General features: G+C 50.5%; 1 protein-coding gene across 1 annotated transcript; it reads right to left on the bottom strand.

Annotated features, from left to right (window-relative positions):
• Nucleotides 1–1,036: 1,036 nt before the first annotated feature.
• LOC100612450 (immunoglobulin superfamily member 1) lies at nucleotides 1,037–27,227 on the bottom strand. Its single transcript, XM_063800415.1, is given in 16 exon segments — nucleotides 1,037–1,182; nucleotides 1,323–1,373; nucleotides 4,315–4,617; nucleotides 4,866–5,162; nucleotides 5,398–5,700; nucleotides 5,849–6,133; nucleotides 6,322–6,357; nucleotides 6,520–6,601; nucleotides 7,623–7,750; nucleotides 22,752–22,802; nucleotides 24,704–25,006; nucleotides 25,259–25,555; nucleotides 25,792–26,094; nucleotides 26,242–26,529; nucleotides 26,719–26,754; nucleotides 26,916–27,227. Coding segments are annotated over 16 exon segments (3,159 nt in total). The 5' UTR covers nucleotides 27,166–27,227.

The raw sequence follows: 27,227 nt of genomic DNA on the forward strand, positions 1-27,227 counted from the left end.
AAAAAAAAAAAAGAATTCTTCCATCGAAGCTGCATAGTTCTGTTAACATTTTTCTTACGTTGTACTTAGATTTTTAGGTGAGCCGTGTTATCTCTCACATCAGACATTAATAGGTTTGTCTTTTGTGGATATGCTAGGATAACAGTGTCAGAATTTCATTTGACCTGTGCCATAACACTGAAGCAGAAGTAATCATTGCATTGCCTCTGAAATAGAAAGGACTGTAGGTATATGGGTGAGCTCTCAGTGGGATGTGCCGCAGGTGCCGGGTGCTCATTAGTGAAGACAGTTCTGTCCCTTGCTTCCCAATCCTGCATTCAGTGAGAACTCATTGGCACCTTGATTTGGGCCATGAAAAAATATTTATGTCACAGAAATTGCTAGATACCACTAATTACGGCATTTTAAAGATGTCTCTTTCAGAAACAGCATAGCTGTGGTGTCACTTGAAATGCCAGTGTGATGATTCCAAGTGGTGATATTTCAGGAGAAATTACACAGATAGCATCTGAGAAAGAGCGAAGGGCTCACAAGGTGCAGAGAGGTTGTCAGGGCAGCAGGGTGGATTTATCTTTACCTGGTTGGAATCTGCTCTGTCATTGATTTAGTTGGTGGTTCAGGTTTGGATCTCTGAACTGAAGAGATGGGGACTCAGTAAGGGACATCAAGGAGTGTGACAATGAGGAATAAGGAAAACTGTGTCACATGCCATGGACCAGAGCACGCAGGTGTGTGGAGGTGTGGACCCAACGGTGCCATGTGGGATGGAGCCTTATGTCTGGGGATGGGAAAAGAAAGAGATCCAGTCAAGGAAAGTCAACATTCATAGATAAAAAAATGTATCACAGTTTAATGATCTTCTAGGAATCACCCCAGACAGTTTCCCTGCACTCAAATATGGATTCCTATCTCTAGAAATGACCAACAGACAGTCCAGATGACGTAGGTCCTAGATTGTCCTCCAGAGCCTCCTGGGATCATCAGATCTGTCCCTGGGGCTCCACCACGCTGAAGGGTGCATTGTCCTCTCTGCTGTTCACCTCCCGGCTGCATCTTGGAGGCTTCTCTGGCTGTGCTGAGCCTCAAATAGCAGAATCCCGAGGACCACCAGGACCAAGCCAGCCACACCCATGTGGATGAGATTCTCCACTGTGTAATCCTGGGGGTGTTGGCCTAGGGATGCTGGACAAAGAGGTCACAGAGGTCAGGGCAGATCAGAATCACCCCAGGACCCCTGTATGTCCACCCAGGGCACCCACCTCCCCTTTACAGGACCTGACCCTCTGTGCCAGTCCCATAACTGAGAGCATCTCCTCACTCACTAGTTGTGGAGTCTGTCTTGTTTTGTGATGGGCTGAGGGTCTCAGCTGCTTCTGAGAATCAAAACAGTGGGGAAGAGCCTTGAGCCCAGCCTCACTCCTGGGCTCTGCATTCTTCTTTTCCCCTGTGTCTCTTGACATGAGTTTTATGGAGTTCTTCAATAAACCCTTCCTCTGCTGTAGCAGGGTTCCCTCCAGTCTCCTCATTAAATTATTTCAGACTTCCTGTGTTCTACAAATCCAAACTCAGCTCCTGAGTCGTTTGGGAGAGTTTTCCTGCACGCCAGGAGCTCAGCATCTATAAGAAAAGTGGTCCCCAGTCTAGAAATGACTGAGACCTTGTGTGCTGTCTGTACAGCCTGGGACCTTATGTGCTCTCTGTGTGCTCTCTGAGCCCTACTGGGCTGCAGGGAGCAGGTGCAGGACCACAGAAGCCAATGCCCCTGGAGATGAGAGTTTCACGGATCCACCAGCTGAGGACCCAGGCTCCATGGAGGAGGGGTTGGACCTCAGGGGCTCTTGAATGTCAGGAACACAAAGGGGTGAAAGTCTGGGTCTGCCTCCCCTTCATGCCCTCAACCACTTCACCTGGGGTTTCATCTTCCGTTTAATCCCTAAGTAACGAATTCCTCATACAGGCAGTAACCCTTTGAATGCGACACAGGCGCACACATGCCCACACACACAGATATACGTATGCTAAATGGTGGTGCTATCCGAGCTTCATAAATCAATATTTCTGCTTTTACGAGGTGTGAATCTAGCTGAGAAAACCAATAACAAACATGTAAAGACCTGTCACGTCAAATATATTAAGCATATGGATGAATACACATAAAAATGTATTTAGAAGTACCTACACACTTTCATATGTAAGTATATAATTGTGCATAAACGTGTATATATGTAAAACTTTAGGTATATACTTAATACGAAGTTATATGCATATTAGTATTTGAGTGAGAAATATTGGCATGCAATTTATAAATAAAGAAATCAAATTCTTGTTTTATAATTTATATAAAATTTACCAGAAATTAAAAGAGATCTACTGAAAAGTAATTAGAAAGTTAAAATGAGCATAAAATATTCTTATGAGTAAAATTTCAAAACACTTCTTAAATTCAGTGAGAAAACTTCCATTTTGAATGTCTAAAGGAGGAAGATTTGATATTAATGAGAAATTTGTTTCTACATTGAATGTATAAATTAAATCAAGACCCAATTAAAGGGGGAGTAACTTTAATGATTTTTAAATAATAAGTGCATACAACAAATAAAATTATAAATTTATATATTCAAATATTGTTTTAAAAGTTTTAGAAAAAAAGGAACAATGGACACGTGCGTATAGAAAATGCAGAGCAGAAATGAGTTATGCACAAGACTCGCTGTGAATAATTGCCTGACTCATCCAGGGAGCAAGTGCACGGCCCCTCCTTACTCTCAGGGGTTCCCTGAGCACAGAGGCCTCCAGGTGAGCACAGGAGGGGCGGTGTAAGCGGCACCCACAGCTGGAGTGCTTGTCTCTAAAGGAGCAGGTCTGGTGCGGACTCCAGCCTCATCACAGTCAGATCCCACCGAGGCCCGAGCAGCCTCCTCTCTGGTCCTAAGAGGACCCACGGACCCCGCAGGTGCGGGTGAGGGGCTCCATCCTCAGGGGCTCTTGGAAATGAGAAATGAGAGCTGCCAACAGACTGTCCATCTGTCCTCTCTCCATCTCGCCTGCCTCTCTTCCTTCTCCATCAGCCCAGCATCTTCCCCGTGTCCAAGTCAGGCTGGACCCCAAATCCTGCTAACCCAGCCTGTTCTCCTTCCTCTACTCATTACACATCGTGCAGGACAAGATCGGGGTCTGGGGGTCCTGCAGAGCTGTGCCAGATGTTGCTTTTGGTAGAAAATTGGAGAGATTTTCTCTTGTACATGAGATAGGGGAGATTGTCAACCAGTGGGGTTTGTAAACTTTTGTTCTTTCCAAAATATTGTGGCTTTATCTTACTAAGCTGAGATTCCAGGAGGGATGAGTAACACTGCATGCACCTGCCCCCATCTCTGTTGTCTTTTTTTTTTTAACCCTTACAGTTATTGCGACAATCCAGACAGGGCCAGAGAGGGCTGCAGGTGGGAGCAGGTCTAGGATGAGCCACATCCCAGATGCCCCAGAAGGTCAGAAATGAAGGGGCTTTGGGGCAGTCACATCCAGGCAGCTCCCCCTTATTCAGATGGGGAGTCCAGGGTGTGAGCGGAACTGGCTTTTTCAGAAGTTCCACCTCCCAAGGAGAGGCTGAACCATCACAGACCCAGCCCCACCTCCCCGGGCTCCTCCCACCTGACTCCTAGAACAAGCACCTGACTGTGATCTCCCCTGACCCTGGCTCCCCTATGAGAGGTGACGGCTCCTGGGAATCCTGCTTGGGGAGGGGGAAAGATCCCGCTGCTCCGCTCATCAATGCTGAACCTCAGACACCTCCCTCCCCTCTGAACACCACGGAGGGAACACCTGCCCCATCCCTGGAGCCCCAGGAAGCCATGCAGACCACACCCTTACTGTCCACCCTCCCCGCTGCTGCCCTGGAAATCAGACCCTGAATATTGGAGGTAGCATTGAGACGAGTCTAGAAACTTCTCTTGAGCTGGGAGTTTTTGTCACCCATGGGGTCAGGACTTAGGGGTTGGGACAGCCAGAGGCTCAGATTCTGAGGTGGAGACATCAGGAGGGGGGCTGGTGAGGCCTCCGTCTTCCACCCTCAGTCTAATCACATCTCTGAGGTTCACCCCCGTCTCCTCCCAGCCCTCCCTGCTCTTTACTGAGACTTCAGGGGTGGGAGCCAGGGGTGGGAGGTCCCTGCCTATTTCCACCCTCCCATGGGCTGGACCCTCCCCTGCGGACCCTCCCCCTTCACTCCCCTCATTCATTCTTGTCCCAGAGCTCTGCTTGGGGGCAGGGCCTGAGCTGAGCCTTTGAGCTCAGAGAGGACAGGGTCAGGGCCCTCACCTGAGACCATGAGACCCAGGGGGTCACTGGGGTGAGACAGCAGGTAGGGGTTGGAGCTGAGTGAGCCGTAGCATCTGTAGGTCCCCAAGTGGGCCGAGGTCACAGGACCCATGGGGAATTCAGCCTTGTTCTGCTGAGCTTGGTGCTGTGATCGCAGACGCAGTGGGGGATCGGCTGCCCCCTCCTTGGTCAGAAAGAAAGTGTGGAACTGCTCCCGTGACTGACACAGCAGGGTCACGTTCTCTCCTGAGGCCACCGTGGGGCCCGGCTGCACCAAGAGGGCGGGTCTGGCAGGGATCTGTCCTGGAGAGAAGAAGGATGGGTGAGGGGCTGCCCCACCTTGTTCTGAGCTGACACCTCCCCAGGCCTCTCTCTGGGACCCTCAGTCTCTGTCTCTGTTTCCTCTGAGTCTCCCCCTCCCCACCCACCCCTGTCTCTGTCTCTCCCTCCCTTGGGACCCCCAACCCTCATCCCGGCCATCACCACCAGGGCTCCCCCGGCAGTGCCTGTGCGGAGCCTGGGTCCCTGACTGAACCCGCTGGGCTCCTCACCTGCGATCAGGATGTCCAGGGGGTCACTGGGGACCGACCACTCGGAGGAGAGGTTGTGTGCGCCGTAGCATCTGTACTGGCCCCCGTGGGAGCGGCTCACAGGGCCCAGGGTGAAGTTGGCCTGGGAGAGCCCAGCCTGGGGCTGCTGGCCATGGAGCTGGCGGAGGTTGCGTTCCCCCTCCTTGTACAGAACAAATTTGTCGTAGCCGACATCAGAGCCACACTGGAGGGTCAGATTCTCCCCAGGGGCCACAATAGGACCCGGCTGCACTGAGAGTGATGGCTTCTTAGAAACACCTGGGAAAAGTGGTCATGGTTTCCAGGAGCCGACCCTCAGGCTTCCCCACAAATCCTCCTTCTCCCCCGGGACCTCACCACTGCTGATCTTCCTGTGTCTCTGGCCCCAGGAGCCCTGAACCCTCTCGCCCCAACATCATCCCACCTGGAACTGCCCTGAGACGCAGCTGCTCCCCATCTGCCTGGAGACTCAGGGAGACTCAGGGAACTCCAGGCAATGCTGTGAATTTCTCACCTGGGACCAGGAGCTCCAGGAGATCACTAGGTAGAGACCACACATAGGGAGAGCTCCAGTCATAACCATAGCACCTGTACGACCACCTGTGACTCGGGCTCACGGGGCCCACGGAGAAGATGGCCCAGGACCCCCCACGGATACGGGCCTGGGAGTTCAGGCATTGTGGGTGTTCGTCTTCTTCTTGCTTACACAGAGTGAAGCCACCAAATGCCAGCTGTGAGCCACACTGGAGGGTCACATTCCCTCCTGAGGTCACCACAGGGCTGGGCAGGGCTGAGAGGGTAGGTTTGCTGAAGGCTCCTAGGAGAGAAGGAGGCACCGTGTTAAATGGGGCTCCCACCTCCCACATCATCCCCAGGGCTGGGCTGTGAGAGTGGAGATGCCCCTGAGAGCCAACCCCCTTCCTAAGGGCAGAGCCTGGGGCTGGGAGCCCTGAGTGTCCTCTCACCTGTCACCACCAGCTCCAGGGGATCACTGGGCTCTGACCACTGAGAGCGGCTGTAATACTGACAGCGATACCGCCCTGCGTGTTCCCAGGTGATGGATGGGATGGGGAACTGGCCCTTCTTCACAAGCTGTGGTTGTATCCGTTTAATCCAGGATGCTGATTTTTTCTCCCTATATAGATGGTTCTCCTGGGCTTCAAGGCTCCCCTGACACCTGAGGGTCACGGGACTCCCCTGGGTGATCACAGAGTCTGGCTCAGCCCTGAGGGTGGGCTTGGGGAGGGTCCCTGGAAGGAAATCAAAGGTAGGATTCTAAGTCATTTCCCACCCAACAGTTCTCAGCTCTCAGCCCAGGACCCTCCAGATGCCCCCATCAGTCAGCCCAGAACTGCTATTCCCCATCCCCAGCTGCACAGAGGTAGCCCCTTGTCTGCAGTGATGAGGAGGGACCTGGGACAGCTGGGGACAGACTCACCTGCCTGCACATGGGTCCTGGGGCCCAGGCTCAGCCCTGGAAGAGAGTTCCTTGTGAGGAATTTGCCCCTGAAGTCTGAGCAGGTCCTCCCCTCCCTGGGATCTTTGTGAGCCCCTGGAGTCTCCTTAGGGACCAGAGTTTGGCTGTGGAGTGAGGTCCCTCCTAGGTTAGAAGCTCCCCTCTGTCTTCAAATCTCACCGAGACAGATCAGGACCGTGAGGATGGGGGTCATGGCGTCTCCTCCCACTGCCCTGCTCTGCAGATGGATAAGCCCTCGGTGCTGGCAGGACAGAGACACACAGAGAGAAATAGCCTCCCCTCCTTCCCACCCTGTGTGGACACTCGGAGGCTGGGTCCTTCTTCTCATGGTGTGTTGTCATCTGCAGCCACACAGGAAGCAGAACTACCCTCCCAGGAGCCTGACTCTCATTCTTTTAGGGCTGAGGTTAGGGCAGGCACCGGGCCCTCTGCAGACATTTCAGACTGTAATGGGGTCTTTCCTGACCCCCAGCCACTGTCTGTCTGGTTTCTCCTCGTCTCACTGAGAGCTGGGATGTAGCAGCAAATAGAACTGGTGCTTCCTGCGTCTGTTCTTCCAGATGAGGGTAGTGGAGGCTTCCCCTTCCTTCTCACAGCCTCCCACACGGTCACCCTCCCTCCTTCAGCCCGTCCATCAGCTCAGCGCTGTGGGGTCCTCACCATAGCAGTCGTCCCTCCAGCCCTGGAGATGCTTCAGGGAAGACCCAGGTCCATGCTGCAGGCAGACTCAGATCAGCGGAGAAGCATCTCGCATCTGGCTGTGCCGTCCAGGCTGAGCTGCGTGTGGCAGTGAGCACAGAGGAGAAATGCAGGGAAATAGGGGAAGAAAAGTTGACTTCTTTCTTGACACTGGATTGTGGGTTTTCTTTCAACCAAATAGTCCCCTCTCAACTTCCCCTTTTTAAATGTTTTTGCTACAGCGTCCACTCGCTCCCCCCGGGAACAAACCTCTGAGTCTTTCCTGCCTCCTCGGTGCCCCTTGCGTCCTTAGCCGTCCCTCTGCACCTCAATTCCTGGTCAACATTTTGGGAACAATGACTTATGTTTGAGCTTTGATTTGAGGAGTTAGGGAGGGAGTTGATATTTATTTGATGACTGGTTATCATCCACTGCCTACGTGACCTTGGTTTGTAATGTCCCATCTCTGAGCCTCAGTTTCTTCCTTTGCAGATTGATGTCACAAATCCCACTGGTCACAGTGGTTGTGGGGTCAGTGGTGCCTGGGACATTGGGAGGGGCTCATCTGTGCTTGATTTCCAGACCAGGGTAAGACCTGAGGCTTTGGGACGTGAGAGGATCTTGGTGTTGGACTCCACATTCTGTAGGTGATTGATGAGTCCACTCAAGATGTCACATCTGACCGTGTTGGAGAAATGTATGTGTAGCATTTCTGAAATACCCAGAGCATCAAGGTCATGAGCAGTAAAAGGGGTGTGGAAGTTCCCAAGTGTAGATGGATCCACAGGAAAGAACAGAGGCCAGAGGTGAGATGCCACAGGGTCCCGGGACCATCAAGGGCTCATTAGGGTGGAGGTTTCCGCAAACTGAGTGGAGCCGGGAGAGGAACCCCGGGATCTGCAATGACAGTGAGGGGCTCTGGGCTCCAGACCAAGGTGGGAGGCTGCGTCCTCCAGCTACACCTGAGGCTGAAGTGGACCCCAAGCAGCCCAGGGGAATTCCCTCAAGGGAGTGCACCAAACCGTCCAGTGATAGAGCTGCTGGGATTCCAAAGAAAGAAGCACTAAACACCAGGGTGTTCATAGAGCATTTATTAGGGGGACCTCTGCACAGTGGGGCGTCCTTGTCTTCTTGCCCAGTGTCTCCTTGTGGATCTCAAGGATGTGCTTCCACATAGCAGCATGTTTTTCAGATGGACAAGGAGACACTGGGTATTCTATCCAAAGCTTTAACCTAAAATAAAAACAAAACCAAAAATAAACCCCTAGAGAATATGATCTCTCAGTACAGTTGTTTCTTGGGATACACAGGCAATTCATTTCAGTACCCCCTACATGTACCAACACTTGCTTGTACTCCAGCCCTGACATTGTCTCTGCTGGGCCTGCATATAGGAAAAGTCTGCCGTTCATATTCGCAAGTCTTGCTTCTCACAAATGCAATAGTTTTGATCCCCGTTTGTTTGGAAAAAGTGTGCATATAAGAGACCCCTGGAATTCAAGGCTGCATTGCTCCAGGGTTGCCTGGATTTTGAGTTTATTTGGGAGTGAGAAGCAAGGATTACAATATGGAGTGCATGGCAAGCCACAGTGTGTCCAGAGAGGGAAGTGTGATGTTGTGATATATGCTGGTTTTCACCCGCGGTTCCTGGCTCGTAACTCCCATAGCCCTTGTTACAGTCTTTTGTTATAACATTGGCTGTGCTGGGCCTCAGGGGAGGCCTCTGACCTCCTCCTGCCCTTACTTCACCTGACCCAAAGTAAGACTCGAATGTTCCCTGCCTTTCTGATAGTGGATCTTAAGACCCTCCCAGAAGACAGTCTCACCCTGTTCCTTGTGGGAGGAAATGCTGATGTCATGAAGCTTTCATAAAAGCCCCAGAGGACTGGGTTTCATGAGTTTCTGGATGGCTGAGCATGCGAAGGCTCCTGGAGGGCGATGCCCAGGGAGGGTATGGAAGCCCCGTGCCTCTTCCCCCATGCCTCCTCCTATGAGTTTCTTCATCTGTGTCCTCTGCAGTGTGCTTTGTATTCAACCAGGAAATGTCAGTGTTTCCCTGAGTTCTGTGAGCTGCTACAGCAAATTAATCAAACCCAAAGAGTGGGGCATGGGATCCCCAACTTGAAGCCAGTCAGTCAGAAGTTCTGGAGGTCTGGACTTGGGAATGGTGTGGGGGGCAGTCTTGGGGAATGGGCCTTTAATATGTGGGATCCGGGACTGTCTCTGGGTAGACAGTGCCAGAGCTGACTTAGAGGACACCCAGCTGCTGTTCGCTACTGCGTCTGGGGAAAAAAACCCCATACATCTGGTCCTAGAAGTCTTTTTCTGTGTTGATGATTCCTGTGATGTGAGAGTAGAGGAAAAGCACCGTAGAGAGCGCTCTCTGTACATAGAGAGGTAAAGGAAGTTCTTATCAGCAACAAGGGAGAGCCTGACAGAGCTGCCTGGAAACAGAGTTCCCTGGTTCCACAGGTTCAAAGTGAGAGTTGCTGTCAGTCCATTGAAGGAGATGCTGTTGCTGGTCAATGGTTCTCTTGAGAGCATCTTATCTGAATTCCTGACGTCCTAAAGAATATCTAGTGATAAACCTTGTCAAAGCAGGAGGGGCTGAAGGACATGGAAGAGTTTCTTATGGGTTTTTTAAAAGTCCTTAGAAACAGTTCTTATCTGAGACGTGGAAGCATGGGCCTCCTCTCCTTCAGGCCTTCCTGGCCCTGTGGGGTCTGAGTTTGACCAAAGTCATCTCATCCTTGCACCTGTAACTTTCCTCTTGGGAGTCTGCAGTGAAGGGATGGGGTTACGAAGTTTAACCTGAGAGTTTCAGGAATTTGGTTCAGGGGAGGGCTTGTTTCTACACTTTTAGCAAAAGGGTTAATTTTTCAGTGTTTTCTAGAAACAACCTAAAGTGCTTTATCAGTACTTGGGGATGCTGAAGACCTCAGCTTGGGTTCCAGCCTGCAGGTGGAAACATGCATCTGTCCAACCCACAGAACAGTCATGGCCCTTTGTCTCACTCTCAGAACAAGGAAAAAAGTGGAGGAAACTGTGGGACCTTAGAGACTGTGACTCCCCCTCTTCTGTGTTTGTGGACAGACCCTGGGATGACTCAGTGACCCCGGCCACACTTAGCACTGAGCCACCTTCCCGGGTGTGCATGACACAGATGCGCTTTATCATTGTTGGACCGGGCATCTCTGACCCTTGAGTGTGAGGCTCGCATGGACCCCGCCATGCTGGGCATAACACAGAGGTGATTCTAAGCTTGGGAGCATGGACACCGCAGGGCAGGAGCGGCTACAGCAATGCCCTCATCAGCTTTCCTTCCTGAGTCAGCCCTGGGAGAAACCCTATATGGAAGATCAGGTGTGTGGGAGAAAAACCCACCCCAGAGGAATGAAAATCAAAGAGTCCATTAGAGAAAAAACAGGCAATTGTAGAAATGAATTAGGAAGCTATTGTGATGTGAAAATAGTAAATTATATTAACACATTTAGAAATAATTTCATCCAGAACAAGACACAGCTGAAATGATAAACATTGTATTGGTGTAGAATATTTATTAAATTTTTCATTAGTCATCGGAGAAAAACTAGAAATGAAAAAAATAGAAAAGATAATTAATGCACACAAGAAATGGAATGAGAAGAGGAAACAGATATCTCTCTTTGGATCACACCTTCAGAATGAAGGAAATAAGGAGTATGTTATTCAGTAAATACTTGCAAAGAAAATGGTTGACATTTTTATAGAAATGAAGAAAGAACATGAGTTTAACGTTCACAAATTCATAAATAACATCAATGTCTTAACTATGATAGAGTAAAAGATACCTAGAATAGATACAAAGTAATTTTAAAACTACTGGAGAAAATGAAAATTATTCTCAAATGAAAGACAAGCACATTGGGACCGGATTTCCCAAGCGTAAAAAGTGACAAGAAAATGACTGGGGGTTGAGGTTGAAGTTGGCTGAGTGGAAAGAGCTGGAGTCTGCCTACTCACTAAGAGGACCCAAAATAGTGAGTAAATACCAACAGGTCAAGTGGATCTTCCAAGAGGATGCTGGGGCTCACCTGAGAAGCAGGAAGACATGGAGAGAAGAGAAGAGAAAAGGTGGGAGCCAGGAGAGGCTCCTAACACGGGGAAGGGGTGAGTGAGTGAGAGGCTCTTAACACAGGGAAGGGGTGAGTGAGTGAGAGATTCCCTAACACGGGGAAGGGGTGAGTGAGTGAGAGGCTCCTAACACGGGGAAGGGGTGAGTGAGTGAGAGATTCCCTAACACGGGGAAGGGGTGAGTGAGTGAGAGATTCCCTAACACGGGGAAGGGGTGAGTGAGTGACAGGCTCCTAACATGGGGAAGGGGTGAGTGAGTGAGAGATTCCCTAACACGGGGAAGGGGTGAGTGAGTGACAGGCTCCTAACACGGGGAAGGGGGGAGTGAGTGAGAGATTCCCTAACACGGGGAAGGGGTGAGTGAGTGAGAGATTCCCTAACACGGGGAAGGGGTGAGTGAGTGAGAGATTCCCTAACACGGGGAAGGGGTGAGTGAGTGACAGGCTCCTAACATGGGGAAGGGGTGAGTGAATGAGAGCCTCCCTAACACAGGGAAGGGGTGAGTGAGTGACAGGCTCCTAACACGGGGAAGGGGTGAGTGAGTGAGAGATTCCCTAACATGGGGAAGGGGTGAGTGAGTGAGAGATTCCCTAACACGGGGAAGGGGTGAGTGAGTGAGAGCCTCCCTAACACGGGGAAGGGGTGAGTGAGTGAGAGGTCCCTGGCATCTACTCCTCTGCCGTGGGCCCTTAGGATCCTGCCCACGGGAGAGCGCCTGTCCCCTCTGGGCCTCCAGAGGCCCACAGTTTGCTCCTGGAGACTGTACCAAGGCCCCGCTGGAGCCCACGTGGAATCCCACAGGCTTCTGATCCCTGAGCAGCCTGGGTCCAGCTGCCACTGCCTTAGCAGGGAGGGAGGAGGCCAGGCACCTCTGTGGGCCCCAGAATAAGTATGACAGCTGGGGCACAGGAGCAGCCAAGCTGAGCACCACACAGCTGCCCACCTCTGTTGCTTCCTGCTAAATGGGGCTTCCTTCCTGCTAATGGGGCTTACCAGCTGCAGGGCCTCAGTGCACCCGTCCTGCCCCCACCTGAACACCGTGGCTCTGGCTCGGTTCCTCTGAAAGCCCAATGCTCAGAGGCCCCTGACAAGCCCTTCGCAGTCACTGCCACCTCTGCCTCTGCCCCTGCTGCCCCAGGCCCAGGGAGGGTGTGGGGAGGCCTGGCACTTTCGCATGTCCCCAGAGCAAAACCGAGTGACACTTCTTCAGGAGGGAAGTGTGAGCAGGCCCTGTGCCCCACAGCTGCCAGTCTCCAGTGCCCCAGCCGAGGGTCCCTACCCTCCCTAGTGACAGGCCCACAGCACAGCCGCCCTGCCCCCACCTGGACATTTCAGCTGCAGCCCCCAGCGCTTCTGAGAGCCCAGTCCCCACAGGTCTGTGATCTGCCGCAGGCTCTACCACCTGAGCCTTCTGCCTGCCCCGCCTGAGGGTTCTGCCGGTGACCTGGGGACCAGCCCATCCCTCCCCATCACAGCCAGCATCTGAACCCCGGAGCAGCCGAAACCCAGTCCAGCCCCTTCAGGACTCACACACGCTGTCCAGCCGGCCACCTAAGGGCCTGCGATCTGGGAACTACCTGCCCTTTCCTACCCTGCTGGCACCTGACCACTCACCCCAGGGCCTGAGGTCGGGCCCACCCAGCCAGCAACACCACCACAACTGACGTCCACTCTCCCATCCAGAGAGGCAGAAGCCCCACATCCCACCTACATGAAGCAGCTACCACGTCAGACAAGACAGCTGCTCAGGGTCTCCACTGGGCTGAGGGAGGAGGCTCTGCCTTGGAACCACGCCTGCAGAGAGTGGCAAGGCAGGTGTTTCCCATGGCCCTCAGCCACACTGTGGCCTGGGGAGAGACAACAGTGTGTGTCTGAACTGAGACTCATGAGCCCTGGAGCACGGGTGTGATAGGGAGACAGACAACGTTCCTCCCTATGGGACTGGAAACGGTGTAGCTCCTTCACCCCCCGCAGAGACCTCAGGGCATTTCACTAGGAGCTGCTCCAGCCCTGTCCATCAGGACTAGTGCCTGCACTCATCACTGGGATATCTGTGGGCAAGCCGGGGATTCCAGCTCTGCCCAGGGGTGTTCCCTCGCCCCTGTGGAACAGGAAGCTCAGGGCACCTGACACTCCACGGTCCAGCCTTTCCCCTGAAACAACAGTCAGCACCTCACAGGAAACACACCAGGTCCATATCCACCTGCTTGTGCCGAGGGTGGCTCTTACCCTTAAGCACCAGCTCCTGGCCGCAATTTGAGCTACACAGCCTGACACAAACCCTGCTGCAGAAGCACCCAAAGCTATGGGAAAAGCCAAAAGACCCTTCCCAACATGCTCTACAGTCACCCTCCCTGCGGGGCTGGGGGAAAATGCGCAAAACATATCCCATGCAAACGAAAATAAATTCGAAGAGAGTAAGTGGAGGCCTCTCCAGATGAGAAGGAATCAGTGTAAGGATTCTGACGCCGTGAAAAATCTGAATATTGTGACACCACCAAAGGATCGCACTAGCTCGCTAGCAATGGACGCTGAAAACAATGGAAACTGAGAAAAGACAGATAAAGAATGAGACTGACACAAAAACATTACAAAGAATCAATGAAAGAAAACGTTGATTTTTTGAAAGTATAAATAAAATTGAGAGATGGCTGACTACACTAACCAAAAAAAGGAGATTTAAATAAGCACAATCAGAAATGATAAAGTTGACATTACAACCAACACCACAGAGATACAAACGATCATCAGAGACTACTATGAACACCTTTATGCACATAAACTAGAAAACCTGGAGAAAATAGATGAATTCCTAGACACACACAACTTCCCAAGATTGCACAGGCAAAAAATAGAAACCCTAAACAGACCGATAACAACCAATGAAAAAGGATCAGTATAAAAATCTTCCAGCAAAAAAGTCCAGGAACAGATGGATTCGCAGTTGAACTTAGCTGTATGTACGAAGAAGGGCTGGTACCAATCATACTGAAACTATTCCAAAAATCAAGGAAGTGGGATTCTTTGCTAGCTCATTCTACAAAATCAGTATCATCCTGATAGCAAAATCAGACAAGGATCCAACAGAAAAATAAAACTACAGGCCAAGAAATCTGAGGAACACAGATGCAAAAATCCTCAAGAAAATACTAGCAAACGGAATCTAGCAGTGTATCAAAAACATAATTCATCATGATCAAGTTGGCTTGATTCTAGGGAAGAAAGGATGGTTCAATATATGCAAGTCAATAAAAGTGACTCATGACATAAACTAAGAACAAAAAGCATATGATCATCTCAATAGATGCAGATAAAGCATTCAAGAAAGTCCAACATCGCTTCGTGATAAAATCCCTCAACAGGCTAGGCATGAAAGAAACATATCACAAAATACCAACACCCCCTGCGTGACAAACCCACAGCCAACATCAAATTGAATGGGGAGAAGTGAAAACATTTTCCCAGGAAAATGAGAATGGTATCCTCCCTAGCCCCTGGGGTCTCCTACTGGACCAGGGCCTATCTGTGGGGCAGCGTCCCTCTCATGCTAGAATCTCCCGTTCCCCTCGTCAAATCTCAGTGAAGTGGACCATGACCATGGGAGTGACAGTCATGGCGTCTCCTCCTACTGGCCCCAGCTGTGTGGGTGGATAAGACCATGGTGCCCACAGGACAGAGACATACAGGGTGTGGGCACAGAGAGGCAGGGCTGTCCTGTAGCAGGACGAGCCGCAGACAAAACTCCTCAGACACCGGATTAAAGAAGGAAGAGGTTTTTATTCAGCTGGGAGCGTGGGCAGACTCGCGTCTTAAGAGCCGAACTCCCTGAGAAAGAAATTCTTGGCCTTTTTAAAGGCTTATAACTTTAAGGGGTCCGCGTGAAAGGGTCGTGATACATCAAGCAAGCGTGGGAAACGTGACTGGGGGCTACATGCATCAGCTAACAGAACAGAAAGTTTTACAGTGCTTTTTTCATGCAGTGTCTGGAATTTACAGATAACACCAGTAGTTTAGGTCAGAGGTTGATGTTATTATTATTACTTTTTTTAACTCCTACGGCCGGGTGGTGGTGCCAAGGTTGTCTGGCTATTTATCTTACTTTTGTATTTTTCCAACTTTTTGCTTTTTCTCTCTTCCTGTTTTGTGAACTAGGCAAGGTGGGGGGAGGAGGGCAGCAGGAATAGTAGTGGTCTCCTTCCTTACTCCCACTTACAGGATTTTCCCACCAGCATCTCCATGGGTGGTGAGCTGTCCTGGACCCCGCTGGCTCATGTTTTCCTAGGACTTGCCTTTCTCGAATGCTTTATCTGCATCGGTTGAGATGATCACATGCTTTTTGTTCTTAGTTTATGTCGTGAGTCATCTTTATTGACTTGCATATATTGAACCATCCTTTGAGACAGGCACCAGGCTTTCTGCTGATATTTCAGACACACATGGCATCTCTCCTGATCTCCTTTCACTGTCTGCCTGACATGTCGTCGTCTCATTGAGGGTCGGGACGTAGCTGCAAATGGACGTGGTGACTTCCTGAGTTGGTCCCTTCCAGGTGAAGGCAACAGAGGGTTCTTCCTTCCTCTCAGAGCCTCCTCATGGGGTCTCACTCTCTCCTTCAGGTCATGCATAAACACACCCTTTTGGGGAACCTACCATGGCCAGTCTTCTCACCAGTCCTGGGGAAGCTTCAGGGAAGATGCAAATTCAGGCTGCAGGGCAGACTCACATCAGCAGAGACTCATCTCTCATCTTGTTGTGCAGTTCCAGTTGAGCTTTATTGTGGCGATGAACAGAAAGGGGAAATAGACGGAGACAAGGGAAGGAATCATGACTCTTTTCCCAGAACTGGAGTGTGGGTTTTCTTTATGCAAAAACGTTCCCTTCACGAACTTCTCATTCACTCATCGCAACAGCATCCGCCCCCGTCTCCCTGGAAACAACATTGACCCGACTCTGCCTTCTTGGTGCCCCCGTCTTCTTTCAAACACTCCTGTTCCCATCCTGTGCTCCTGAGTTCAAGGTTCTGGGACAATACGTGGGGTTAGCACTCTGCTTTGAGGGGAAATCTTGTCTTTATTTAAATATTCATGTGTCACCCCCTGCCTGTGTGACCTTGGGCAGTAACCTCCCATTTCTGAGCCTCGGTTTCCTCATTTGGAGCCTGTCATGAACCCCATTTATCACAGGGGAGCTGGGTCATTGGAGCCTGGGGGCTGCAGGGGGCTCAGCCATGGGTAATTTCCAGAGCAGGTGAAGACAGGAGGGGTGGGGGCATGAGGGGATGCTGGCGCCCACCATCAAGGCCTGAGATTGATGTTTCCACTAAGGAGAGCACCTTTGTTCCTGCCCTTGAGAGATGCTTCTCATAATATTTCATCAACACCCCGGTTATCACACTCATGTCCAGAAAATGAGAAATGAAAGCTTGTCAGAAGGAGAAGCGCCTGCATTAAAGAGAAAATTAAAACTGACAGAGCATTTGTGTCTGGTGCCATTGGGGTCATCAGGGAGGAAGTAATTAAGTCACTAGTGTGCATACATTTAAGCATGAAATGCAAATCTTTTTTTTTTTTTTTTTTTTCCGAGACAGAGTCTCACTCTGTCACCCAGGCTGGAGTGCAGTGGCACAATCTCAGCTCACCGCAACCTCCCCCTCCCGGGTTCAAATGATTCTCCTGCCTCAGCCTCCCGAGTAGCTGGCACTACAAGCATGCACCACCACACCCAGCTAATTTTTGTATTTTTAGTAAAGATGGGGCTTCACCATGTTGGCCAGGCTGGTCTCAAACTCCTGACCTCACCTGATCTGCCTGCCTCCGCCTCCCAAAGTGCTGGGATTACAGGGGTGGGCCACCGCGCCTGGCCAAAATGCAAATCTTGACCTCTCATGATAAACTGAAAAATAGGAGTAAATTAAAAAATACATATCCTAGACTGAATTATGTAATTTAAAATGCATTTTTGTGTTTTGTGATTTTCAACTCAACATGTCAATAGCATTGCTTCTCAGTGGGACTGGACTTCCCGATAGTAAAAAGAAAGGGCAGGAGATGCTAAAAGAGTATTCTCAGGGGACTAACTGCAAGTGAGGAATTCTATACTTACTCAGGTTAATACCTGAAAGGTAAAGGGGTCAGCAGGGGACCAGTTCCTAAACAGAAGAAGGCTCAGGGCAAGACGGACCCGTGAAGCTGTCTGGTTGGGCTTCCCCTTCGTGAGGGCTGAGGAGGGATTGGAGGGTGGATCTCTCAAATCATCAGAGGTGCTTTCTCTTCCAGGTGTTATACTTACCCTTTAACTAATACAGAAATGTTTTCATCTATTTTGATAGAGAGAGTGGGAGGAAAAAGAAGGCATTTTCTGAGCTGCAAGTTACTAGATATTACTGTTTTCATGCTCAGTGAAAGCAATTTTAAATGATATCATCCAGTTGGAAGATCAATGAATCCGGCCAGGCTCGGTGGCTCACGCCTGTAATCCCAGCACTTTGGGAGGCCGAGGAGGGCGGATCACGAGGTCAGGAGATCGAGACCATCCTGGCTAACACGGTGAAACCCCCGTCTCTACTAAAAATACAAAAAAAATAGCTGGGCGTGGTGGCGGGCGCCTATAGTCCCAGCTACTCGGGAGGCTGAGGCAGGAGAATGTTGTGAACCTGGGAGGCGGAGCTTGCAGTGAGCGCAGATTGTGCCACTGCACTCCAGCCTGGGCGACAGAGCAAGACTCCGTCTCAAAAAAAAAAAAGAAAGAATCAATGAATCCAAAACGTAGAATATGAGATGCCACAGCGATGTAAGTGAGAAACAGGCAAGTATTTGAAAATCACACACAGACATGCACACATGAATGCAACCACACACGGGCACACATGTATGAGTCAGTGTGCATGTACACATATGAGTACTCAGAGTTCAGCTACAGTGGAATTAGAACGTGTCTTCTCTAAAGGCAAGGACAAATGAATCCTCATTCGAAAATATATAATTGAATGAATACTTAACTAAATAGGTGAAGTTATTCCAAATTTTTCGTTTTTTTTAATCCTGTATGTAAAACAGTAATTCACCCACTGAAGGATAAGTTAAATAGCCCAGTACCCCAATCACACCTAGGCACAAAACACAATAGTACCATCTAAAATGAAATGATAATTTACAATCAGTAAGTGAAGAAAGGTATGCTAGTAAAATATCTATTGGAAATATTAATATTCAACAAAATGTAACATAATCCAAAAAGTTTTAGAAATAAAAACTAAAATTTTGTGTTTTAATGAAGTTGTAAGGGCTGGGCATGAAGGGATTTGCAGGCTGAGCGGGGAGAATCACTTGAGCCCAGGAGTTCAAGACCAGCCAGGGCAAATAGTGAGACTCATCTTTATTTATTTTTTTTAAAAAAGAAGGTATTAAAGATGACTGGGAAAAATCACTGTATGAAAAACCGAGGAAGAAGGAATTAGAGCTCCCGAATGGGGTGAAGACCCACATGCAGAATGTCTCCGAGCCCTGAGAGTGGAGCAGTGTGTTCAGGATCCTGAGCCTGTGGAACCAACATTCTCTGAGATATGAGTCTATGGAATGTGTGTTATAAGACCTGCCTTTTGTTAGTATAATCCAGCAAAAGCCCATGGGTGAGGACCCAGTTTTATTTTAGGGAATGTGGGGACAGTATATTTTCTATTTGTGTTTATGCAAATTTCATATTGCTGATCAGTCATGTAGAAGGCAGAGGTCAGTGTGTTCACAGGATTCGTACCCGAGAGTCTGGAGACACATGTGGGGGTCCATGGGAAAGGCTGGTGGCCGGGTATGGTGGGAAGGTAATCAGCGACAGATGCCAGAGTCTCCTGCTTGATCTTGCTGAAATCTGGCTCAAATGTTTGGCCTGGCACAACCAAACTAGAACTTGGAAGACGCTGTATAGGTAAAACATAATATTGTAATCATTCATATTCTGTTAAGGCTTTGAAAATGTCCTTAATAAGATTTCTTTATCCTGGAAGGTAGATGGCAAATGATAACATTTCTTTATTCTAGAGGGTAGATGGCAAACGATAAGATTTCCTTATTCTAGAGGTTAGATGGTGAATGATATGATTTCTTTATTCTAGAGGGTAGATGGTGAATGATAACATTTCTCTATTCTAGAGGGTAGATGGTGAATGATAAGATGTCTTTATTCTAGAGGGTAGCTGGCGAACGATAAGATTTCTTTACTCTAGAGGGTAGACGGCAAATGATAAGATTTGTTTACTCTAGAGGGTAGATGGTGAATGATAAGATTTCTTTATTCTAGAGAGTAGATTGTGAATATTTGGTCCTTCATGTTTCTCAGGATCCTCCCTCCAAACATTCTATCCTATACAGCAAAGCTTTACATCCTTCAAACACAACAGTGGTCTTGGACCTAGACATGTTGAACTCTTTAATGCTAGGACTCAAGTCCTCTTGCTGTTTGGGACAATTCAGAAAAGAATCAGCCCCAGTCATTTTGCATACTTCTGTCTGACTGTCATAGGTGAGTAGAAAGAAACAGCTCAACTGCTTGACAAGATTCATCGACCTGAGGTCTTGTCTGCAGCTGGATTTCTATCCTACTTCCGTGATTTTCCTTTCGTGGATCACCAACACACTGCAAATGCCTATCATTGCTTTTGACGTGGTGTACTTTGGTTCTGCCTGGAAAGGCAGGAAGTCTCGAAGTGAGGAGCTCACAGGTCAAAGGAGATTGAAATGTTTTCAGACAGAATAGGCAAATCCGTAGAGACAGAAAGCACACTCGTGGTTAGCAGGTGCTGGAGGGAAGAGGGAATGGGGAGTGGCTGCTGAATGGGTGTAGGGTGATGACAATGTGTGGAATAGGATGGCAGTGATGGTTACACAGTGATCTGAGGAGAAGATACACAGGTAGCATCTGAGAAGGAGGGAAGGGCTTGTAGGGTTCGGAGAGGGTGTCAGGGCATCAGGGTGGATTTATCTTTTCCTGGTTGAAATCCGATACTCTCCCATTGATTTAGTTACTGAAGCGTGTTTGGAACTCTGAACTGAAGAGATGGAGGCTCAATAAAGCACACCAGGGAGTGTGGCAATGAGGAATAAAGAAGACTGTGTTAACACGCCACAGACCAGGCCACACAGATGTGCAGAGGTGTGGACCCAACGCTGCCATGTGGGATGTAGCCTCATGTCTATCTGGGGGTGGGGAAAGAAGAGGATCCAACCAAGGGAAGTCAACATTAATAGAGAGGAAAGGTATCACATGTTAATGGTCCTCCATGGATCACCCTGGAAAATATCTCTGCAATCCAACACTGATTCCTCCTTCTAGAAATTATCGGCAGACAGTCCAGATAGCATTGGCCCTAAATTGTCTCCCAGAACCTCCTGGGATCACCATATCTATTCCCAAGGTTCCACCACTCTGAGAGATGCATTGTCCTCTCTGCTGTTCACCTCCTGGCTGCATCTTAGGGGCTTCTCTGGCTGTGCTGAGCCTCAAATAACAGAATCCTGAGGACCACCAGGATCAAGCCAGCCTTGCCCATTTGGATGAGATTCTCCACTGTGTAATCCTGGGGGTGTGAGGTTGGGGATGGTGGGCAAAGAGACCACAGAGGTCAGGGCAGATCAACATCACCCAGGACCTCTGGATGTCCACCCAGGGCACCCACCTCCCTTTCACAGGACCTGACCCTCTGTGCCAGCCCCATAACTGAAAGCATCTCCTCACGCACCAGTCTTGGGGTCTGAATTGTTTTGTGATGGGCTGAGGGTATCAGCTGCTCCTGAGAATCAAAGCAAAGGAGAAGTACCCTGAGCCAGCCTCTCCCCTGGGCTCGGCATTCTTATCTTCCCCTGTCTCCTGACATGAGTTCTAAGGAGTTCCTCAATAAACCCTTCCTCTGTAGCAGTGTTCATTCCGTTCTTCTTAATGAATTATTTCAGCTTTCCTGCTTTCTACAAATCCAAATGTTGCTCTTGAGTCATTTGGGGGAGAGTTTTCCTGTAACCCGAGGGCTCAGGATCTGCAGGGAAAGTGGCCCCTGGTACAGAGGTCACTGAGCCCTGTGTGCTGTCTGTGCAGCCTGGGACACAGGAGCACATGAGCCAATTCCCCCGGAGATGAGAGTTTCACGGATCCACCAGCTGAGGACCCAGCCTCCCTGGATGAGGGGTTGGTCCTCAGGGGCTCCCGAATGTCAGAAGCACAAAGCGGTGAAAGTCTGGGGCTGCCTCCCCTTCACCTGGGTTTTCATTGTCCAATTAATCTAATTAACTAATTCTTCATATAATCAGGAAAACCTAGAATGATGTGATACCTTCCCCCCGGCCCCCACACAAAAATATCTTGTCTGCTAAATAGTGGTGCTATTAGAGGTTCATAAATCAGTATTTCTGCTTTTACAAAGTGTGAATCTAGGTGAATCTAGACCAGTAACAAACATGTAAACTCCTACCACATCAAATGTCTTATTTATTTATTTATTATTTTTATTATTTATTTATTGAGGCAGAGTCTTGCTCTGTTGCTCAGGCTGGAGTGCAGTGGTGTGATCTCAGCTCACTGCAACCTTCGCCTCCCGGGTTCAAGCAATTCTCCTGCCCCAGCATCCCGAGTAGCTGGGATTACAGGTGCACGCCACCACGCCCGGCTACTTTTTTTGTATCTTTAGTAGAGATGGGGGTTTCACCATGTTGGCCAGGCTGGTCTCGAACTCCTGACCTCATGGTCCTCCCACCTCGGCCTCCCAAAGTGCTGAGATTGTAGGCATGAGCCACTGTGCCCGGCCTATTTTTATTTTTATTGAGATGGAGTCTCACTCTCTCGCACAGGTTGGAGTGCAGTGGCACTATCTCGGTTCATTGCAACCTCTGCCGCCCGGGTTCAAGTGATTCTCGTGCTTCAGCCTCCCTAGTATCTGGGACTACAGGGCCGCGCCACCATGCCTGGCTAATTTTTTTTTGTATTTTTAGTAGAGATGGGCTTTTACCATGTTGGCCAGGCTCGTATCAAACTCCTGACCTCAGGTGATCTGCCCGCCTTGGCTCCCCAAAGTGCTGGGATTACAGGCATGAGTCACCACGCCTGGCCATCAAATATATTAAGAATATGGATATATTTATCAAATGAACTTGGAAATACTTACACACATATTCAAATGTAACTTATATAACCACACATAAATATGTATAGATGTAAAACTTTAGATATTTATTTAAGATGTAGTTACATACATATTGATATTTGAAGTGAGAAATATTGGCAAGCAATATAGAAATAAGTAAAATCTCCATTGTCTCATGGTTTGCATACATTTTATCAGGAAATTAGAGGAGATCCATAGAAAAGCAATTAGAATGGGGTAATTTGGTAGTGAGTTAGCATGAAATACAATGAATATACTCAAACGAGTAGCTTTCTCATGGATAATTATCTTTTATTTTTTAAATGTGAAAGAATAAAGTACTTCACATATACATTGTTAAAGATGTTGAATAATTCTTTAAGTTGGAATGAAATGTCCACCCAGGACACCCAGCTCCTCTTGACAGGACCTGACCCTCTGTGCTCAGCGTCATCACGGCGAGCATCTCCTCACTCACCAGCCTTGGAGTCGGACTTGTTTTATGGTGGGCTGAGGGTCTCAGCTGCTCCTGAGAATCAAAACAGAGGAGAAGAGGCATATTCAGAGGTAACTTATATGACAAATTCTATATAAGGCTATATAACCTCCCTGTCAAGGAGAGGTGGGGGTCTTGGGGAGACATTTACAAAATTATGTTCATCTAATTTAAAGAATTACTCAACACCTTTGACAACTTATAAGTGAAGTATTTGATTCCTTTATATTTTTTAAACAAGAGATAAGTACCCATGAGAAAGCTACTGGTTTGAGTATATTCATTGTATTTCATATTAACTTATTACCAAATTGCCCTCTTCTGATTTAAATTTAAATTAACAATTTTAAAGCATCTCTTTTTCCTATAAAAGAGGTTTAGTTAGATGTTAGAATTATCCAGTGATTGAACAACATTGGACATGAACCCACCCAGGCCCAGGGCTGAGCTGCACTGTAGCTCCCGCTGACCTCCCCCGGGTTTCTCATGCCACAGAGAGCCCCCCGGTCAGTTTCCCTCGGGCCATTGTGCTTTAAAACATCCAAACACAGCCGGGCGCGGTGGCTCACGCCTGTAATCTCAGCACTTTGGGAGGCCGAGGCGGGCACATCACAAGGTCAGGAGATCGAGACCATCGTGGTTAACACAGTGAAACCCTGTCTCTACTAAAAATATAAAAAATTAGCCGGGCGTGGTGGCGGGCGCCTGTAGTCCCAGCTACTCGGGAGGCTGAGGCAGGAGAATGGCGTGAACCCGGGAGACGGAGCTTGCAGTGAGCCGAGAACGCGCCACTGCACTCCAGCCTGGGTGACAGAGCGAGACTCCATCTCAAAAAAAAAAACAAACAAAAAAAGAAAGACAGGAGATTCTAAAACAGTGGGGCTTTGTAAACCTTTGTTGTTTCAAAATATTGTGGCTTTGTCTTACTAAGCTGAGGTTCCAGGAGGGATGAGTGAAACTGCATGCACCGGCTCCCATCTCTGTTGGCTTTTTAACCCTTACAAGTCTCAGTTATTTGGAGAATCAGGACAGGGCCAGAGATGGCTGGAGATGGGAGCAGGTCTAGGATTGAGCCACATCCCAGATGCCCCAGAAGGTCAGAAATGAAGGGGCTTTGGGGCGGTCACATCCAGGCAGCTCCCCCTTATTCAGATGGGGAGTCCAGGTGCAAGGGGAACGGTCTTTTTCAGGAGTTCCACCTCCCAAGGAGAGGCTGAGCCATCACAGACCCAGCCCCACCTCCCCAGGCTCCTCCCACCTGACTCCTAGACCAAGCACCTGACTGATCTCCTCTGACCCTGGCTCTCCCATGAGAGGTGACGGCTACTGGGCATCCTGCTGAGGGAGGGGGAAAGATCCTGCTGCTCCACTCATCCATGCTGAACCTCAGACACCTCCCTCCCCTCTGAACACCACGGAGGGAACACCTGCCCCATCCCTGGAGCACCAGGAAGCCACGCAGACCACACCCTCCCCTCTGCTTCCCTGGAAATCAGACCCTGAATATTGGAGGTAGCATTGAGATGAGTCTAGAAAATTCTCTTGAGCTGGGAGTCGTTGTTTTTTTTTGTCACCCATGGGGTCAGGACTTAGAGGTTGCGACCCAGAGGCTCCGATTCTGAGGTGGAGACATCAGGAGGGGAGCGGGTGGGGCCTCCGTCTTCCACTCTCAGTCTAATCTCATCTCCTCTGAGGTTCACCTCCCCCTCCCCGCCGTCTCCTCCCAGCCCTCCCTGCTCTTTACTCTACTGGGACTTCGGGGTGGGAGCCCAGGGAGGGAGATCCCCATCTATTTCCACCCTCTCATGGTCTGGACCGTCCCCTGCAGACCCTCCCCCTTCACTCCCCTCATTCATTCTTGTCCCAGAGCTCTGCTGGGGGCAGGGCCTGAGCTGAGCCTTTGAGCTCAGAGAGGACAGGGTCAGGGCCCTCACCTGAGACCACGAGCTCCAGGGGGTCACTGGGGTGAGTCAGCAGGTAGGGGTTGGAGCTGAGTGAGCCGTAGCACCTGTAGGTCCCCGCGTGGGCCGAGGTCACAGGACTCATGGGGAATTCAGCCTGGTACTTATGAGATTGGCGCTTTGATTTTAGACGCAGCGGGGAGTCAGCTGCCCCCTCCTTGGTCAGAAGGAAAGTGTTCATCCCTCCCTGTGACTGACACAGCAGGGTCACGTTCTCTCCTGAGGCCACTGTGGGGCCCGGCCGCACGGAGAGGAAGGGTCTGGCACGGATCTGTCCTGGAGAGAAGAAGGATGGGTGAGGGGCTGCCCCACCTTGTTCTGAGCTGAGACCTTCCCAGGCCTCTCTCTGGGACCCTCAGTCTCTGGTTGCCTCTGTTTTCCCTGAGTCTCCCCCTCCCCACCCACCCCTGTCTCTGTCTCTCCCTCCCTTAGGACCCCCACCCCTCATCCCGGCCATCACCACCTGGGCTCCCCCGGCAGGGCCTGTGCAGAGCCTGGGTCCCTGACTGAACCCGCTGGGCTCCTCACCTGCGATCAGGATGTCCAGGGGGTTGCTGGGGGCCGACCACTCGGAGGAGAGGTTGTGTGCACCGGAGCATCTGTACTGGCCCCCGTAGGAGCGGCTCACAGGGCCCAGGGTGAAGTTGGCCTGGGAGAGCCCAGCCTGGGGCTGCCGGCCAGGGCGCTGGAGGAAGTCACGTCCCCACTCCTTGAACAGAACAAATCTGTCGTAGCCGACATCAGAGCCACACTGGAGGGTCAGCTTCTCCCCAGGGGCCACAACAGGACCCGGCTGCACTGAGAGTGATGGCTTCTTAGAAACACCTGGGAAAAGGTGCTCATGGTTTCCAGGAGCCGACCCTCAGGCTTCCCCACAAACCTTCCCTCTCCCCCAGGGCCTCACCACTGCTGATCTTCCTGTGTCTCTGGCCCCAGGAGCCCTGAGCCCTCTCGCCCCAACATCATCCCACCTGGAGCTGCCCTGAGACGTGGCTCCTCCCCACCTGCCTGGAGACTCAGGGAGACTCAGGGAATTCCAGGCAATGCTGTGAATTTCTCACCTGGGACCAGGAGCTCCAGGAGATCACTGGGTAGAGACCACACATAGGGAGCACGCGAGTCATAACCATAGCACCTGTACGACCACCTGCGACTCGGGCTCACGGGGCCCACGGAGAAGATGGCCCGGGATGACCCACGGGCATGGGAATGGGAGTTCAGGCATTGTGGGTGTTCATATTCTCCTTCCTTACACAGAATGAAGCCATCAAATGCCACCTGTGAGTCACACTGGAGGGTCACATTCCCTCCTGAGGTCACCACAGGGCTGGGCAGGGCTGAGAGGGTGGGTTTGCTGTAGGCTCCTAGGAGAGAAGGAGGCACCGTGTTGAATGGGGCTCAGACCTCCCGCGTCATCCCCAGGGCTGGGTTGTGAAAGGGAGACACCCCTGAGAGCCGACCCCCTTCCTGAGGGCAGAGCCTGGGGCTGGGATCCCTGAGTGTCAGCTCACCTGTCACCACCAGCTCCAGGGGGTCACTGCTCTCTGAGCGGCCTGCAGTGTGGCTGCCATAGATACAGCAATACCGCCCTGCATGTTCCCAGGTGATGGATGGGATGGGGAACTGGCCCTTCTTCACAAGCTCCTGTGGGATCCGTGTAATCCAGAGTGCTGTTTTCTTTTCTCTATATAGATGGTACTCCTGCGTCTCCAGGCTCCCCTGACACCTGAGGGTCACGGGACTCCCCTGGGTGATCACAGAGCCTGGCTCAGCCCAGAGGGTGGGCTTGGGGAGGGGCCCTGGAAGGAAATCAGAGTTCAGATTCTAAGTCATTTCCCACCCAACAGATCTTAGCTCTCAGCTGCAGGACCCTCCAGACACCCCCATCAGTCAGCCCAGAACTGCTATTCCCCATCCCCAGCTGCACAGGGGTGGCCCCTTGTCCCCGGTGAGGAGGAGGGACTTGGGACAGCTAGGGACAGACTCACCTGCCTGCACGTGGGTCCTGGGGTCCAGGCTCAGCCCTGGAAGAGAGTTCCCTATGAGGAATTTGCCCCTGAAGCCTGGGCAGGTCCTCCCCTCCCTGGGATCTTTGTGAGCCCCTGGGGTCTCCTTAGGGACCAGAGTTTGGCTGTGGGGTGAGGTCCCTCCTAGGTTAGAAGCTCCCTCCCTCTTCAAATCTCACCGAGACAGATCAGGACCGTGAGGATGGGGGTCATGGCGTCTCCTCCCACTGCACTGCTCTGTGGATGGATGAGCCCTCGGTGCTGGCAGGACAGAGGACACACAGGGTGTGGACACTTGGAGGCTGGGTCCTTCTTCTCATGGGGTTTTGTCATCTGCAGCCACACAGGAAGTGGAACTGCCCTCCCAGGACCCTGGCTGTCTTTCCTGTAGGGCTGAGGTGGGGGTGGGCCCAACTCCTCTACAGACATTTCAGACAGAAATGGGGTCTTTCCTGACCCCAGCCACTGTCTGTCTGCCTTGCCTTCATCTC

This window comes from Pan troglodytes, chromosome 20, assembly GCF_028858775.2.
Source record: "Pan troglodytes isolate AG18354 chromosome 20, NHGRI_mPanTro3-v2.0_pri, whole genome shotgun sequence".
Classification (NCBI taxonomy): Eukaryota; Metazoa; Chordata; class Mammalia; order Primates; family Hominidae; genus Pan; species Pan troglodytes.